Source organism: Salmo salar, chromosome 03 (genome assembly GCF_965601325.2).
Source record: "Salmo salar chromosome 03, fSalSal1, whole genome shotgun sequence".
Lineage (NCBI taxonomy): Eukaryota > Metazoa > Chordata > Actinopteri > Salmoniformes > Salmonidae > Salmo > Salmo salar.
In genome coordinates, this window is record NC_138293.1 from 71,437,884 (window position 1) to 71,454,709 (window position 16,826).

Consider the following 16,826-nt stretch of genomic DNA (forward strand, 5'->3'; position numbering starts at 1 on the left):
TTTCCAACAAAAAATACATACATTGCTAACTCAACTAATAATAGTCGGCAGGTCTGTTAAAAAATACTTTCCCCTGATTCGGTTCAGGATTGTTGTTGTTGTTGTTGTCGTTCATCTCTTGCACAGCCAGCCAACCACACACAGTCAGACAGACAGCAAAGCTAAAGAGCTAGCCGCAAGCAATTTATTTCACTCAACTAGCATAGCTATCTTGGGAGATTATATTTATACTGGATATAATAAGGTCTAATAATAACAAAGTGCATTTTAACATCAACGTCGCACGTTTTTGTATCTTTTTTCGTATGACTACCTAACAGTTAGCTTAGCTTGCTAGCAAGCTGCAAGTGTGGTAACGTTAGTTTGAGAAGAAGCTAGCTAGCGGTATACACAGGTGCTAGCTAACCAGCTGCCAGAATGAATGTCGCAAAAAGTGGTTATCGGGTCTTCTCTGCCAATTCTACTGCAGCATGTACAGAACTAGCCAAGAAGATTACTGAGTATGTATATTTTATTGTTCTAACTAAATGTACGTGTTATGATAGATAGCTAACCAGATAATGTTGCTAGCTAGCTCGCTAAAATGTGTATGCTGGTGTTTGCAGGTGCATGGCCACAGATGAAGTCATTTGAATGTAGCCAGGGGTCTTGCTTACTGTCATTAATCTATTGGGTTTATGAGTTGGTCATTTGCTAGATGTTGACAATGACATTCAGAGGCTAAAGGGAATTGATTTAATGTGAGACAGTGTTGGGTGTCTCGGCTGTGTGAAACTGGGACCTATCTGTTATTAACGTTAGTGACACTGAAACAGGGAGCGAGTGCCAGTGATCTAGCTGAACTCTTCCCATGTCTAGATATGCAAGGCCAACTGTCTCTGAATTAAAATGTGACACATTACAACATGTTGCTTGTTTGCTTGGGTATCAAATAGTAGAGGTACAGCAGGCTTAGTCAGAGTGGGATCAGTTTCCATGCAGGGCCTCTGTCCTGTCTGAATAAGACACATCACAGTGTCATACCTCTTGTACTGATTTGTCTGGTGTGTTTTTTCACAGACGACTAGGAGTTGAATTGGGCAAGTCGGTGGTCTATCAAGAGTCCAATAGAGGTGAGTTGAAACTAATTATGTATATAACGGGAGGCTGCTGAGGGGAGGACAGCTCATAATAATTGGAATAATAACATGGGAACCAGGTGTTTGATACCTTTCCATTGACTCAATTCCAGACTTTATTATGAGCCATCCTCCTCTCAGCAGCCTCCATTGGTATACAGTGCATTCGGAAAGTATTCATACCCCTTCACTTTGTTACGTTACAGCCAATATTTTAAAATTGATACAAAAAAAATAATCCTAATCAATCTACACATAATACCCCATAATGACAAAGCGAAAACAGGTTTTTAGAATTTTTTTAAACTTTATTACAATTTTGAAACTGAAATAACTTATTTACATAAGTATTCAGACCCTTTGCTATGAGACTCAAATGTTTCTAAAACTTGATTGGAGTCCACCTTTGGTAAATTCAGTTGATTAGACATGGAATGGCACACACCTGTCGATATAAGGTCCCACAGTTGACAGTGCATGTCAGAGCAAAAACCAAGCCGTGAGGTCGAAGGAATTGTCCGTAGAGCTCCGAGACAGGATTGTGTCGAGGTACAGATCTGGGGAAGGGTACCAAAACATTTCTGCAGCATTGAAGGTCCCCAAGAACACAGTGGCCTCTATCATTCTTAAATGGAAGAAGTTTGGAACCGCCAAGACTTTACATAGAGCTGGCCACCAAGCCAAACTGAGCAATCGGGTTGAAGGGCCTTGGTCAGGGAGGTGACCAAGAACCCGATGGTCACTCTGACAGAACTCCAGAGTTCCTCTGTGGAGATGGGAGAACCTTCCAGAACGACAACCATCTCTGCAGTACTCCACCAATCAGGCCTTTGTGGTAGAGTGGCCAGACGGAAGCCACTCCTCAGTAAAAGGCACATGACAGCCCGCTTGGAGTTTGCCAAAAGCTAAAGACACTCAGACCATGAGAAACAAGATTTTCTGGTCTGATGAAACCAAGATTGAACGCTTTGGCCTGAATGCCAAGCGTCACGTCTGGAGGAAACCTGGAACCACAGGGGCGAAGGTTCACCTTCCAACAGGACAACGACCCATAGCACAAAGCCAATACAACACAGGAGTGGCTTCGGGACAAGTGTCCTTGAGTGGCCCAGCCAGAGCCTGGACTTGAAGCCGATCGAACATCTCTGGAGAGACCTGAAAGTAGCTGTGCAGCAACGTTCCCCATCCAACCTGACAGAGCTTGAGAGGATCTGCAGAGAAGAATGGGAGAAACTGCCCAAATACAGGTGTGCCAAGCTTGTAGCGTCATACCCAAGAAGACTCAGGGCTGTAATTGCTGCCAAAGGTGCTTCAATAAATTACTGAGTAAAGGGTCTGAATACTTATGTAAATAAATTACTGAGTAAAGGGTCTGAATACTTATGTAAATGTCATATTTCAGTTTTTTATTTGTAATAAATTTGCAAACTTTTTTTTGCTTTGTCATTACGGGGTATTGTGTGTAGATGGAAAAAAATTGTTTAAATACATTTTAGATGAAGGTTGTAACGTAACAAATGTGGAAAAAGTGAAGGGGTCTGAATACTTTCCGAATGCACTGTATAAATCATTGGTTGAAACCAAGGGTTGGAACCAAAATTATTTTCCAATCGTTTCGTTCTGAACAGAACCATCATTTTTATTTTTCGTTCTGTTGCACAGTTCCTACAGCAAAATTAATTTGTGAACCGTTTCTAACCCCAAAAAACGGTTTACATCATTCCTTTCTGTTCCTTTTTAAACCTCTGAAATTGATAGATTTTTTAAAACATTTAGTTCGACATTAAATTACCACCAATTAGTGCGGATAGAATAGCTTGCTATGGAGCGGGCAAGCTATTTACATGGATTGGACAGACAAGTGTAGGGTGTGAGATGGGACTGAAATTGAGAGCGAGAGAGAGAAGAGGAGGCTTGGCTTGACGCGCTGGGCATCTTGTTGTTTTGACATGTTTTGTCTGAATTAGGCCCACAGAATTATACTTACGGAGGAGCGGCTTCCGTGAATTAACTTTGAATGTCTGACCTACAGAGAGTTGACTGTTGGACCAGAGCTAGCTAACAAGCTTGTGTGTGCAGAGAGGCATCAGAATTCAAATAAAAACAAGTCTTACCTTTTTGTAGTCTGAGCGACAGAGTGAGGGCTTTGCATAGGCACTTTGTTGCATTTTTTGCGGGACTGGAAAAAAATGCCTGGAACATAAAATAATGTTATTAACCGGTTTCCATACTTTTAAAATAACTGTTCTGTTCCAGAACAGTATAGATCACGTTCGTTCCCGATTCTGTTCCTCAAAAAAACAAACATTTGTTCTGTTCCCTGAACCAGTTCCAACTCCTAGTTGAAACCCAGTCACTCTGCCTACTCTGCTAATACAAAGAACAACGTATTTGTTTGGCCTGATACAAATCATTTTTCTGTTTTGGAAAACATGACATGTTACAGATAAGTGTTTACAATGGCTTGATAATTATGCTTGAACTGAGTGTTATGCCCTAGTTGACATAAACAAGTCTAGGCACATTTGGGGAGCTGTAAGTGTAAAGTTAGCATTTTACCCACACTTGCTGTTGATTCAACTTTATGTGACCCTTGATAGAGACCAGAGTAGATGTGAAGGAATCTGTTCGCGGCCAAACTATCTTCATCATCCAGACCATACCCAGGTGAGTAGACTGAAATATGTCATCTCCTCCATACTTCTGTGTCTAGGACACACACACCTATACTGTGTGTGTAATGTGGTGCAGCCTTTAGGACTATGCATATCAATCTATGTTGTAGGAGGGGTATTCACACAGTCATATCACGTGTTAGGTTGCATTACCCATATTCAAACCTGTTTGATTCACACACTATAAATCAGGCACAAGCTCATCTACCATAATATGAATAGCTACCAGTGTTATTAATAGCCATCCTCTTATCTGTCATCTGACTTGGCGTGCACAAGCTGTACTGAGCATATGTTGTTGCCCTCTGCTGGAGAGTTGCTCAGCATGAGTTTGCACTGACCGCACCATAAATGTGACCATTATTTGTTATTTACACTTTTCCCTTGTTTTAACCAGAGATGTCAACACGGCCATTATGGAGCTGCTGGTCATGGCCTACGCCCTTAAGACCTCCTGTGCAAAGAACATAATTGGGGTCATTCCCTATTTCCCCTACAGCAAGCAGTGCAAGATGAGAAAAAGGGGTTCCATAGTGTGCAAGCTGCTGGCTTCCATGCTAGCCAAAGCAGGTAATTACAGCCTGTATGCAAGTATTAACAGTTTATTGTTTACATTGCCCTTGATCATCTGTGTTAAAGGAAAATGTCTACATTTTTTTACTTCATATTTGTAATCTTCAGCCCCACCCCAACATTAACATATGTGAAAATTGAACTTTTTTTTGTTTTGTGGAAAAAATATAGAGGAAGATAAGTGTTTCCAATGACGCCAGCGGTGTGCATCATGTGATTTTAACCAATAATGAGTAGGCATTGACTTCTAATTGTCTACTAATTGGTTGATGATGACATTGGAAGCACTTATCCACCAATTTTTTTTAATTACAAAACAGAAACGTTCCATTTTCACATGTGTTGATGTTGGGATTGTGCTGGAGAAGAATTTGAAGTGGAAAATGTTTTACATTTCCCTTTAAACTTGCCACTGTGGCTGATTTCTCATTCTTTACCCTCTCTTAAAAGCAGTCTGCTGTTTCTTCAGTCTCTTTTCTCATCCTCTCTCTTTCTCCTTCCAGGTTTAACTCACATCATCACCATGGACTTACATCAGAAGGAGATCCAGGGCTTCTTCAGTTTTCCAGTGGACAACCTGCGTGCCTCCCCCTTTCTGCTTCAGTACATCCAGGAGGAGGTAACCATCTCACTGTAGCTCATGTGCCATGCTTGGTAGTAAAGTTGTAAGATAGTGAACTACACACAGCGGCCTATTCAATGTAAAATGTGGGCTCCTCTCACTTCCCTTCAGGTCCCAGATTACAGAAATGCCATTATTGTTGCAAAGTCACCGTCTGCTGCTAAGAGGTAACATACTATTTAGTTACAGAGGCCTGGAGTGTGATCATCTTATGTAAATAATGTAAAAGGGTGTCAATTTGTAAGTCGCTCTGGATAAGAGCGTCTGCTAAATGATGTAAATGTAAATGTCTGCATTTCTCCAGTGTTTTCTTGCTGTTGTCTTTCAGAGCTCAGTCCTATGCAGAGCGACTGCGTTTGGGCCTGGCAGTGATGCATGGCGAGGCTCAGTGTTCAGAGTCTGACATGGCGGACGGACGACACTCTCCCCCCTGTGTCCGTAACACCTCAGGACACCCTGGGCTGGAGCTGCCTTGTAAGACCTCTCTAGAAGCCCTATATAGCTTATAGCTTGGTAACCAGCCAGGTGTAGTTGTAGTCAGTCTGCCATCAGATGAAATTGAAACTGTATCTTTGTCTGTAGCTTCCCTAATTCTTTAGTGTTGGTCAGGCTGTGTCTGTAATATATAGAGGGATGCATAGATGCCTGTACTCGTCAATGGTTGCATCCAAAAGTATGTTAAGTGTAGTGTGAAATGTTAAAGTTTCTGAATTATTTGAATCATTATTTCAACCCCCCAAAATATCCATGGCAAAATCCTCATCATATGGATTTAATGTCCGCACCCACAGCTTCATAAGTGATGATTCTGCTATAACCATTTTAACACCTGACATTATTTTTAAAGGATCTTGGATTGTGTAGCCTATTTACTGCACGTTCTAATTCCACAGATACACTGCCTCTACTAATGTTGCGACCTTAGCCTCCCTAAAATGTAAAGGCATTCATACCAAATCGTTTTAGAATGGTTTGCATGTTTAAAAATGACATTTTGAATAAGAGAACAACCATTTTGTTTTTCATTTTGAGAGAATGACACTAACTTGATATTGGGTATGTCTCATTTTCTCAGTACATTCGTGGTAAGGCTGTTAAAACAGTTGGGTCTGACAAAACAGGGTCAGACTTTCTGTCTGGGCTTTGTGTCATTGGCAAATGACTCCAGCCAGTATTATGCTCAACTGGCTGTATCCCCCCTTCAGCTTTAGTGTTTGTAATAATATTTGTATTATTTACTTAATTTATTATCCTTGACTTAAAAAATCCTCTTATTGTAAGCCTGGGTCAGTTGCAAACTGTCCTACACATTTCTTGAATGAATAAGCTTCAAGTCCTAGAGGAATGGTTTTAGATTCTTCACGGGTTAGCTTTAAAGATTGTGCTTCCTGTAAGAGGATTTTCCCAGTCCTGGCTTCATGTCTTCGTAGTCTGTTATGTCGAGTCTCTGTGGATGTGTGTTAACGTGGTGTTTATTTGTTGATAATAGCTGGCAGCAAACAACAAGCTCCGTTCCCAGGCATAGAGCTCCCAAGTACGACCGTAAACTTAATTCCATTTTGACCACCAAATGGTTCCTCTCCAAATGGTTCCTAAATGCGTGCATGTAGTGATCAAGGGTTTTCGAATCATCTTGCCAACAAACAGTCTTAAGTGCATGGTCCTCAGTTGTGATTGAGGAAAGCATAACAAAGACAATCAATGGACCAATTACAAATGATATGGATCAGTTAGTTGATGTGGTCTAGCTCTACAGATCCATAGTGGATGTACTGACGCCTATGTACCCCACTGCAAACTGTAGATGAGATCCTCATCAGGAATGGATCAATGTCTTCCTTGATCCCCAGTCAGGTCTCCAGCAGTGTGCTGGAGGCAGAGACTCCAGCAGTGTGTGTCAGAGGCAGAGACTTCAGACTGTTCTGCAAGATGGCCTGAAAGCCCTCCGTTAGTTGCTTTGTGAGACTCTATTCAATCATCTGACAAATGGAACCATTTCTCCCAGATACATGTTTTTATTTTCATCCGGACTCATCTTGCCAATCAACACATCATGCTTCCCTATTGAAGCCTCGCCCGAAGGAGTCTGATTAACACCTGGCCTTCAGAAATGCATGTTTTGAATACTAATTAAGCATGCCTTTTATATGTAGGCCTAATACATCATGATAGGAAGAGGAAACAGGATAATCCTTTTTTTCAGAATCTAAAGCAAAGATCCAGATTTTTGGGTGGGTGGCAACATGTTGTTCTTGTGTGTGCTGCTGAACACACAGTACAGAACACCACAGTAGGTCAGGTCAGGGTTATGTTGTGTTCACCCTCTTCCCTGCTGCCCATACAAACCAGTGGGCTGCTGAACACACAGTACAGTATACCACAGTAGGTCAGGTCAGGGTTATGTTGTGTTCACCCTCTTCCCTGCTGCCCATACAAACCAGTGGGCTGCTGTGTCACATCTTGGGCCTTCCCACGTTTAAATAACCGGAGTTGTACCGAGAAACACCAATCAGAGGGTGTTTGGATCTATAAATCCTAAACGTGGACCCTACATGTCAATAACAACACATCTACTGGTTTGGGTGTGAATATGCAAATCTGATTATAACGTCAAACCATGACTATCACATATTAGTTGTATTATAGCATATGTATTCCTTAGCTCAGCAATGCTGGCTTCTAGCATCATTGAGAGGATTGCTGAGATCTTCAGGCTTTTCAACTCTTGCCTCACATATATCCAAGACAAGTTTATCTCTAAAATATGTGTAGGCCTAACTATAGTTTTTACTAGATCATTTTGATTAATTTCTATATTCTACCTGGAAACATTCTAGGTAGTACCTCTTTAAGACTACAGAAGGTTTTAAGACCTAGTGGTGATGTTGATGCATTTTGAAAAGCTGAAATGTTCCAGTGCTTATTATTGCTTGTGTGTGGTCCCCTGTAAGGAAGGCATGTGTTCCAGGAAGGAATGTGTTCCTGGCATGAACCTGTGTTCCCTGCTCATCTCTAGCTTCCACTCCCACAATCAGCTTCCCCACTCTGGCTGGCTGATTGTCCATCCGCTGATTGTGCGCTTCCCCCATTGACTGACAACAGTGGTGTTCAATAAGACAAACCTGGAACATTAGTAAGCGTGTGATTACCTCATCAGTGCTTGTCTGCCTCTATCGTTTTTGATGGATTAATGACAAGATTAGGTTGTGCATATTGCTACATGTAAACTGTTGCCAAATGTCTGCACTGAGCTCTGAGCAGACAGTGTGTTGTGGAGGCAATTTAATATCAGCGTCTGATTGGGTATACTGGGCAAAAAGCCTGTCATTTTGATTATCCTTGTGCTGGTATGAGTTTGGCATTCCATTTAAATCTATAAGGGTATAATTGGGACAATTGACATAATTTATCTAATTTCCCAGTTACATCTCATTTTGAAAAGAGAATGTTAATCAGTTACCCAGAAGGGGGGAATTGCATGGAACATCAACTATTAATTGCAGAATACATCATCATAACAGTGATTGAAATTGGACTTTGTAATTGTGGAAAGCTCATACTTTTTAACCCATTTTACCCAATCTACTCTGAGATGTATCCTCGTTAGTTTTCCTGTTTATGCCAATGGATACTGTATGTGATGACTAGCAGTGACCAGTTCGTTCTTCCTTTTCAGTAATGATGGCCAAGGAGAAGCCCCCGATCACTGTTGTAGGAGATGTGGGAGGAAGAATCGCAATCATTGTTGTAAGAAATGTGCCCCTTTGTTTGGGCCATTTGCGGTTTTGTCTTGGAAGGCCTGTGCTAAAATGAGCCACTTGAAATGAATTTGCAACATTTTGCCACATTGTATTTAATAACAGAATATGACAGCCTTAGATTATGGATGAAGGAACTACAGGCGTACATCATTACCAATCCCGTGGTTGCCGTTCTTTCCCAGGATGACATCATAGACGACGTGGAGGACTTTGTGGCGGCAGCTGAGATTCTGAAGGAGAGAGGAGCTTATAAGATCTACATCATGGCTACACATGGGCTGCTGTCTGCCGATGCCCCCCGTCTTATTGAGGAGTCCACCATCGACGAGGTGAGATACAGATGTAGGATCTTCATTTCAGACAGTCTGCTACAGCAGGAAAATAATCCTGCAGCAACAGGAAATGCTAATTATTATGTGGATTATAATTAATAGATGTTTTGTAGGGGTTGATACATTTTTCATGAGGGAAAATCAAGTGGAAATGAAAAACTTCAGAAGCCTTTTTAAACTTCAAATACACTACAAGTTTTAGATTTCCTGCATTACATTTCCTGCAACAGGGCGATCAAATTAAGATCCTACATCTGTAACAGCAGCCCTGTGTTCTGAATTTATCACTACATCTTGATTGGGGAAGTGCTCAGTTCCTCATCGTAAAAGCTTTTTTATCACTTTACAACGGAAAGGCAGTGGCAACACTTTCTATGTACCACCTGTGTGCAAGGTATTGCAACTTGATTCGTAGGATGTTTCGTCGCCTGTATAAAGGCTGTTATAAGATACGGTAGTCAGGCACAGTTCAGTCTGGGAATGAGACAAAATAGACCACGCCGACGAACGGTTGAAACCAGCGGGTGGCCCGGCTGTCCTATCGCCTTTGACCACAGTACATTGTCCATCATTTTCCATTTATTTCCAAGCGATTCTACATGTAATATCAACACTGTTCGTGGACACCCAGCAGGTGATCTACTGCACATGGCCGACCTTCATTATGGTGTTTCCTCCTCTGATCCCTGTCTGTCTGCCCCCCAGGTGGTGGTGACTAACACCGTCCCTCACGAGGTACAGAAGCTCCAGTGTCCAAAGATCAAGACAGTGGACGTCAGTATGATCCTGGCCGAGGCCATCCGACGCATCCACAATGGGGAGTCCATGGCCTACCTGTTCCGCAACATCACAGTGGACGACTAGGCCAGAGACATAGAATTGAGTCTGTGCTGGAGGTGAGGTGCTCGGAGAAAGGCTGGTGGTATACACTCTATGGTCCCTGTGGTCTCTCCACAGTGCTAGAAGTGCATACTGTCCCTGTAGTCTGCACCTTCACACACAGCCTAGTTCAGAAGACTAGGACGAGGGGGAGTACCGTCATCATATCCCCTCTTACAAACAAATAAAATGCATTTTCATCAGCTTTTATGCCCGAAACATAACATGGAGTTGCTCAATAAAAGTGATAAAAGAAACAAAAAGTTAAGCAATACTAAAAGGTTGATTTAACGTGCATATTTGTTGTCAGGTCATGTGTTTTTTTTGCCTTACTATGCTAAGGTCTGCCAAACCAGCAATGTATGAATTACTGTACCTCACCTCCATGGTAGTTTTGATGTCTTTTTTAATTCCTCCATGCTTCAAGATATGAAGGGATTTGTTATTTTGTTGGTTCACTGTTTTGCCCACCTGAATTAAAGGTGTAGGGTGAGTGTTACGATGAAAACTAGCTTTCCTTGTCTAGCCCAGGGGTGGGAAAAATAGATATGTCTTTTTTTGGGGGGCGGAAATTATTTTGGGTCAAAAAACTCCAGGCCACTCTTGAACGTCTGAAGCTAGATAGAAAGTATGTAGATATTATAATGGACTGATATTTTTTTCAAACTACTGCCCTTTTTCTGGCTCACAAATTGCTTTTGAAAAAAATCTGTGCCGCCTTCTGATAAATGTTGAAATCCCAATGTGGCCCTCGAGCCAAAATGATTGCTCACCCCTGGTCTAGCCACTGTCAACATATCTAATGATGTCTTTTTCTTCAGTTCTCCGTTATGAAGGAGGGTGACCGTATTTCACTCTGTTTAAGTATCTTCCCAATAACATCACTTATTGCTTGAATTATTTCCCCCCACACCCCTGGCCCTCCAGGCCTACCGAGCACTGTGACTGCTTCGCATTTGGATGCAGGCGTGTTAATGCAAAACCTACTGAGAACAAAGCTAAAGGAACCCTAGTACAGCAGCTCCCCACCAGTTCTGTGTTCTGTGTGACACCTAAGCCTTGTGAATTCAGGCTGACTCACCAAATACATCTAGTAAGACCACATGTATTGTCTACCACCACACATTAGGCCACAGATTAGGAACTTTTGACCCACCATGTTTGAATCCCAAACACTGTCCTAGTCATTGTTACTGTATTGGTCCAGTCAGTCAACTATTCTCTGTGTAACTGCAACAAATGTCATGATTTCCATAGGTTGGGCAAACTGTATAACATCAGCTGGATATCTGAATGGATATAACCTTTTATATTAAAGGGGGATATGACATCCTGACTCTGAAGTAGACTTTCCTATATAGTCTTGTTACTTCTCATTGGCATTCAGAAAGACTGACAATATATGCATTATGTGTCCATGCTGAGGTCATGGTTTTGAATATAGAAATTGTAATCGTGACACTTTACCGTATGATGTATGGAATTGTGGTGTCAACTTACTGATCAGGAGGACTGAGATCTGTCGTGATGAAAAGATGTGGACTAATAGTCAAACTGATGTTCAAGGGAAGTCGTGTCTGAACACTGTTGGAGCTTGAAGCTCAGGGAGATATGCTTATAAGGCAAATGCATAATGTATGTGAAGAAAAACCGCTCTTAATGCTTGTGCCTATGTCTCTGGTACAGCAAAGTCTGCAAATGTAAATGTGTTGCATTCCGTTCGGCAGAACTTTCTCTTTACCAGTCTTTGTTACTTTTGTTGTTGACATTCGTTCCTTTATTGTCCTGTAGGATGTGCTAATTGTAAACCGCTAACTATACCCATGTGTGGTATATACATGAGGAAAGGTCCTTGGAGAGAAATAGCTGTTGCTATGCCAACTCATATCCATGTCTTCCGATAGCACAGTGATTTGTTACTTCACCCTCGTTGTCTGATCTTGATGTAGCCTATTTGTGAGTTTATGATTTAATTGAATAATTAGTGTCTGCATCCAATTTTTTGTAAGTTAAAATAAACCTTTGGCTTCATTTTGTTTTTGCCAGACTTTTTATTGGTGAACAAAATTGTTATGTGTTTAATAATGTTACATTTTATTCTGGAGAATTCTAGTATATCTAGTCTTAATTAACAATCAATTTACTCTTCTGTTAAAATGAACCCTTCACATTATTCAGGTCAACCTTCATCAGATCCCAGAACTATTGATTTGTAGTTACACAATTATTTGACCATCGTACAATCCCAATATTGTCAGTTGTTATACTTGATCAGGGGAAAATACCATTGAGTTTTATCTACGCTTTGATCAGAGAACATTACTTCTGGTTTGTGTTGTTGTAGTATAGCTACCTAATGCAGTGAGTGTACAGTATAGTGAGACAACTTCTTCAGATGAAGTCAGGGACCCTTTACTTGTTCCAAACTTCTCAGGTTTCTACTCATCACTGAGGAGCTTTGACCAAGTCAAGGGGCAGAGACGGACTAGAAAACTCTTATCCCATGCAGTGGAGGCATTGGTAAGGATGCACATGCTAAAATACTACACCACCACTCCTAAGAACTGTAAAAAGGTATGATAAAGACATTATAGACTAGTAATAGAATCTCTTTTAACTAGAAGTGCTGACTTCTGATGTTGGCCCTATGAAGTCTTGGATCACAGAAAATAAGTTGCATGCATAAAATTTAGGAGCTCCAAGTTAGCCCATCGCCTATAACATAAATTGTACATTCTTCTTTAAGTTTTGATAGATGGTAAACGGAAGCCCTTCCAACCCCGGAGAGAGTGATACGCACCTGAGTGTGGGTCTCTGTCGGTGCGCGGTGATGAGTGTGAACCAGCTGGTGCATTGACAGCTTGCGTGTTTAAACAGGACTCAAAGAGGAACTAGAGTGTCACAGATCATAGGTCACTTCCTCGTCTGGGCAGAGGGAAACAATGCACCATGTCTCTGTGTGTGGCTGGAAAGGGGAAACATATTTCTGTGTGCATGTGTGTGCACAGTACTATATATTAGAATTATCACTAGAGCACAGATGTTACAGTCTTAACTTTCATTAAGTACACTTATACTGGATTCTGATTGTTACTATGGAAACATTATCTGCAGGTAATTGTTGATATAGATAGCTACAGGAAGTCATATGCTAAATCTGAAATGTCCATGCAACCATATTATATAACTGAAATTATTTGTGGCAGTGTCAGGTTAATGATGCATTGATCAGGAAAGTAGATACTTATGTGAGAATTTCACACTCTTTTCATATGGAACCTAGACATGATTCCCTGCAGAATGTTTTCTATTACTAGCTATGTCAATGATCTGGGCATTGGAGGAACAAGTTGACATCCTGCCGAGCAACACTATGGTCTTTTGTCTGGCACAGTGAAAGGTTCCCTAGTATTTTATTTCTGCTCTGGCCAGGTTTAGTATTTACTAACAGGTTTCCCCATAGATTTCAAGGTGCGTTGTGTGACAGACAAGCAATGTCAAAAAAAGATAGGCCTCCCACTAGAGGGTAATGTGAGACAACTTACTGTAACTGGTGACAGTTTAACATTTTATTTAGCTAGGCAGGTCAGTTAAGGACACATTCTTATTTACAATGATGGCCTACCAAAAGGCAAAAGGACTCCTGTGGGGACAGGGGCTGGGATAAAACATATAATATAGGATCAAACACACATCACGACAAGAGACACCACAACACTACATAAAGAGAGACCTAAGACAACATAGCAAAGCAGCGACACATGACAACACAGCATGGTAGCAACACAACATGACAACAACAACATGGTAGCAACACAACATGGCAGCAGCACAAAACATGGTACAAACATTATTGGGCACAGACAACAGCACAAAGGGCAAGAAGGTAGAGACAACAATACATCACGCAAAGCAGCCACAACTGTCAGTAAGAGTGTCCATGATTGAGGTTTTGAATGTAGAGATTGAGATAAAACTGTCCAGTTTGAGTGTTTTTTGCAGCTCGTTCCAGTCGCTAGCTGCAGCGACCTGAAAAGAGGAGTGACCCAGGGATGAGTGTGCTTTGGGGACCTTTAACAAAATGTGACCGGCAGAACGGGTGTTGAATGTGGAGGATGAGAGTTGCAGTACGTATCTCAGATAGGGGGGAAGGAGGTTTAAGAGGGTTTTATAAATAAGCTTCAACCAGTGGGTCTTGCAACAGGTATACAGAGATGACCAGTTTACAGAGGAGTATAGAGTGTGGTGATGTGTCCTTTAAGGAGCATTAATGGCAAATCTGATGGCCGAATGGTAAAGAACATCTAGCCGCTCGATTTCACCCTTACCTGCCGATCTACAAATTACGTCTCCGTAATCTAGCATGGGTAGGATGGTGAAGATGCTTGAAGAGGTAGGATACTTGTTGAAGGTTTTGGGAGGAAGTGATTTTTGAGGAAGTGGATTTGTGATACTGGTATGATGTTTTGGGATGATTCTACATCCATGGTAATGAAGCTGATTTTATTATCAGCATAACCACATTTGTGTCTTGTTGATTGTATGCTTGTTTGTGTTCTTTTTATTTATTCCAGAGCTTGGCCAGGTCTCTGCTGCAATCATACTGGAAATGGACAGATTTTTGGGGGGTATTGCTTTGTAAGTTGTTCTAAATATCATCTCTGGCTAGTCTGTTATACAGTCTCTGGCTTGTTGAGTTTTGACTTGAGTAAGAGATTTGATGTTTGCATGATAAATGAGTCCTTGTCACACATCATACCATGTCACACATTAGGCCATTAGTTTATTGCACTTTCTTTTCCAATAAGCACCTGTCGAAATGAGTCCACCGAAAATGACCATGACTAATACTTTGATATATAATAATATTTTATTTATCATGAATAGACAATATATATACAACAAGTAATAAAACCATAACGTATTTGTTATACTGTTTTGGTGAATAAACATGATTTAATCATCAACATGTACTTCAACTTTTCATAGAAAAACAATACACTCTAAATAATTTATATTTGAACACATTTTGTATGTTTTTTAATAAATGATATCTGTGCAAAATAACTCCAAGTGCATATGAATATTGCCAAACAACAAATTGGTATTATAGAATGAGGAACGCAACCAGAGTTGATTCAGAACATACTATGCTTTGTTGCAAAATAAAGATTTGTCACAAAGAAACTTCACTTGATGAGTAAAAAAGCTCTCATGACACATTGTCCAAATTCAGCTTTTGCCCAATTAGCCACAACTGTCTATCTTCACAGTTATTGCAAGTGAACACCGTCGACACTTACAAAAGGCAAACACAACAGTAACATAGTAGGACATAGATTGAAAACTTGACAAAGTAAGCTCATTGACACTTTTGCACTGTCACAGTATATTTTTAACAATGACACCACCACATTCAGGACATTCAGGGTTCTTGCACTTCTTTCATTTAGTTTCAGCTTTATCAATGTCCCGCACCTGTGTGATGTCATTAGTTCTGGTTCCCCTTTTGCAGTCAGTGTTCCTTTCCTCTACTTCAGGGGAAATGCTGTGGTGGAGATACTTAGGATGGTTAGATGAGGAGGCTTACAGGGAATTGAAGCCGTCAGACTCCAACTCAGCAGCACGGTCTATAGCAGCAGCAGTAGTAGCACATTCAACACCACTGTGTTTGTCTGTAACACTGACCCAGCTTCGGGTCCCCATCCTCAGCCTCTCTGGCCCCTGTCTGTCTTGTCTATCTGTCAGACCTCTCCAGCCCCTCTGCCTTAGGAAATGAGGCAGCTGTTGGTCTTGTTCATGGGGGGCCGTTTGTTGCCATCTTTGGGGAAGGTCTCCCTGCGTCGTCTCAGTGCGGGGCTCAGCCGGCTGGGCAGGTTAGCTTGTTGCAGCAGCTCCCTGAACACCTCCAGCACGTTGTTGTTCTCCTTGGCAGACGTCTCCAAGAAGCTGTTGTTCCAGTCCAGCTCCATAGTGGACAGCACGTCTTCGCTGGACACCGTCCGCTCGCCATGCCGGTCCGTCTTGTTGCCGACCACCACGATGGGTGTGAACTTGTCTTCTTTGACCGCCAGGATCTCGTCTCGCAGGCTCTTGACAGCCTCCAGGGACTCAGGGTCATTGATGGCGTACACAAGGGCGAACGCGTCGCTGTTCTGAATGCAGAGCTTCCTCATGGCCGGGAAGGAGTAGCTGCCGCTGGTGTCCATGATGTGGATGGTGACCTTGGCCCCTCCGATGTCGAACTCCTTGCTGTGCAGTTCCTCCACGGTGCGACGGTGCTTGGGTTCGAATGTGTCCTGGAGGAAGCGGCTGATCAGGGCCGTCTTCCCCACGCCGGCCGCCCCCAGGAACACCAGACGCACCTCAGTCTTCTCCTTCACTTCTAGAGACATGATGACTTCCTCTGACACACTTCCTCTAACACTGGCTCTCTCTCTTCCAATTCTGCTATTGTTACAAAATAACTCCCCTTGAACCTTTAGAGTTTATGGAGAAGTTGGACTCTGCTGCAGAAGCTGCTGGAGTTATTCAGTGAACAGGGACAGTGTGGTAGGTTGTAGTAGTAAATCACTGAGAGTAGCTGGCAGTTGCATCTGTGTATGTCTGGTTGCCTGTGCACGCTATTTATGTTTTTTCTCAATCAGAGATTCCATGCCCCCTCCTGCTCTCATCCAATCAGGAGAGTGGAGTGTCTCTTTGAGTGAATTCAAAGCAGCCAATCAGAAAGACTCATGCAAATGACACAATCAGATTGCGAAGGAGGGAGGTGATGATAGGAGTGAGCCCAAACCAGCGGGTGTATGTAGGATGCATTGTTTGCAGTGAGATGATTTTTGTATACTCATGATTGTATACTTTCATAA

General features: G+C 41.9%; 2 protein-coding genes across 3 annotated transcripts; one reads left to right on the forward strand and one right to left on the reverse strand.

Annotated features, from left to right (window-relative positions):
* Window positions 1-104: 104 nt before the first annotated feature.
* Window positions 105-11,991, forward strand: LOC106601403 (phosphoribosyl pyrophosphate synthase-associated protein 1). Of its 2 annotated transcripts, XM_045715205.2 has the most exons (11): window positions 105-500; window positions 1,060-1,112; window positions 3,719-3,785; window positions 4,191-4,363; window positions 4,870-4,985; window positions 5,100-5,155; window positions 5,317-5,462; window positions 6,478-6,522; window positions 8,665-8,735; window positions 8,932-9,078; window positions 9,787-11,991. In XM_045715205.2, the coding sequence occupies exons 1-11, from the start codon at window positions 418-420 to the stop codon at window positions 9,943-9,945; spliced, it is 1,116 nt and encodes a 371-aa protein (XP_045571161.1). In that variant the 5' UTR covers window positions 105-417; the 3' UTR covers window positions 9,946-11,991. The 2 variants fall into 2 exon arrangements, with proteins under 2 accessions (XP_045571161.1, XP_045571162.1); XM_045715206.1 differs by lacking the exon at window positions 6,478-6,522 and having other exon boundaries at window positions 106-500.
* Window positions 11,992-14,808: 2,817 nt separating this feature from the next.
* Window positions 14,809-16,552, reverse strand: LOC106601411 (ras-related protein Rap-2a). The gene has a single exon (XM_014193610.2). The coding sequence runs from the start codon at window positions 16,353-16,355 to the stop codon at window positions 15,729-15,731; it is 627 nt and encodes a 208-aa protein (XP_014049085.1). The 5' UTR covers window positions 16,356-16,552; the 3' UTR covers window positions 14,809-15,728.
* Between the last annotated feature and the right edge of the window lie 274 nt (window positions 16,553-16,826).

Coding starts and splice junctions, on each gene's coding strand:
- LOC106601403 (XM_045715205.2), top strand. CDS start 418: ATGAATGTCGCAAAAAGTGGTTATCGGGTCTTCTCTGCCAATTCTACT. Junction 1,113..3,718: donor CTATCAAGAGTCCAATAGAG/GTGAGTTGAAAC, acceptor GACCCTTGATAG/AGACCAGAGTAGATGTGAAG. Junction 4,364..4,869: donor TTCCATGCTAGCCAAAGCAG/GTAATTACAGCC, acceptor TTCTCCTTCCAG/GTTTAACTCACATCATCACC.
- LOC106601411 (XM_014193610.2), bottom strand. CDS start 16,355: ATGTCTCTAGAAGTGAAGGAGAAGACTGAGGTGCGTCTGGTGTTCCTG.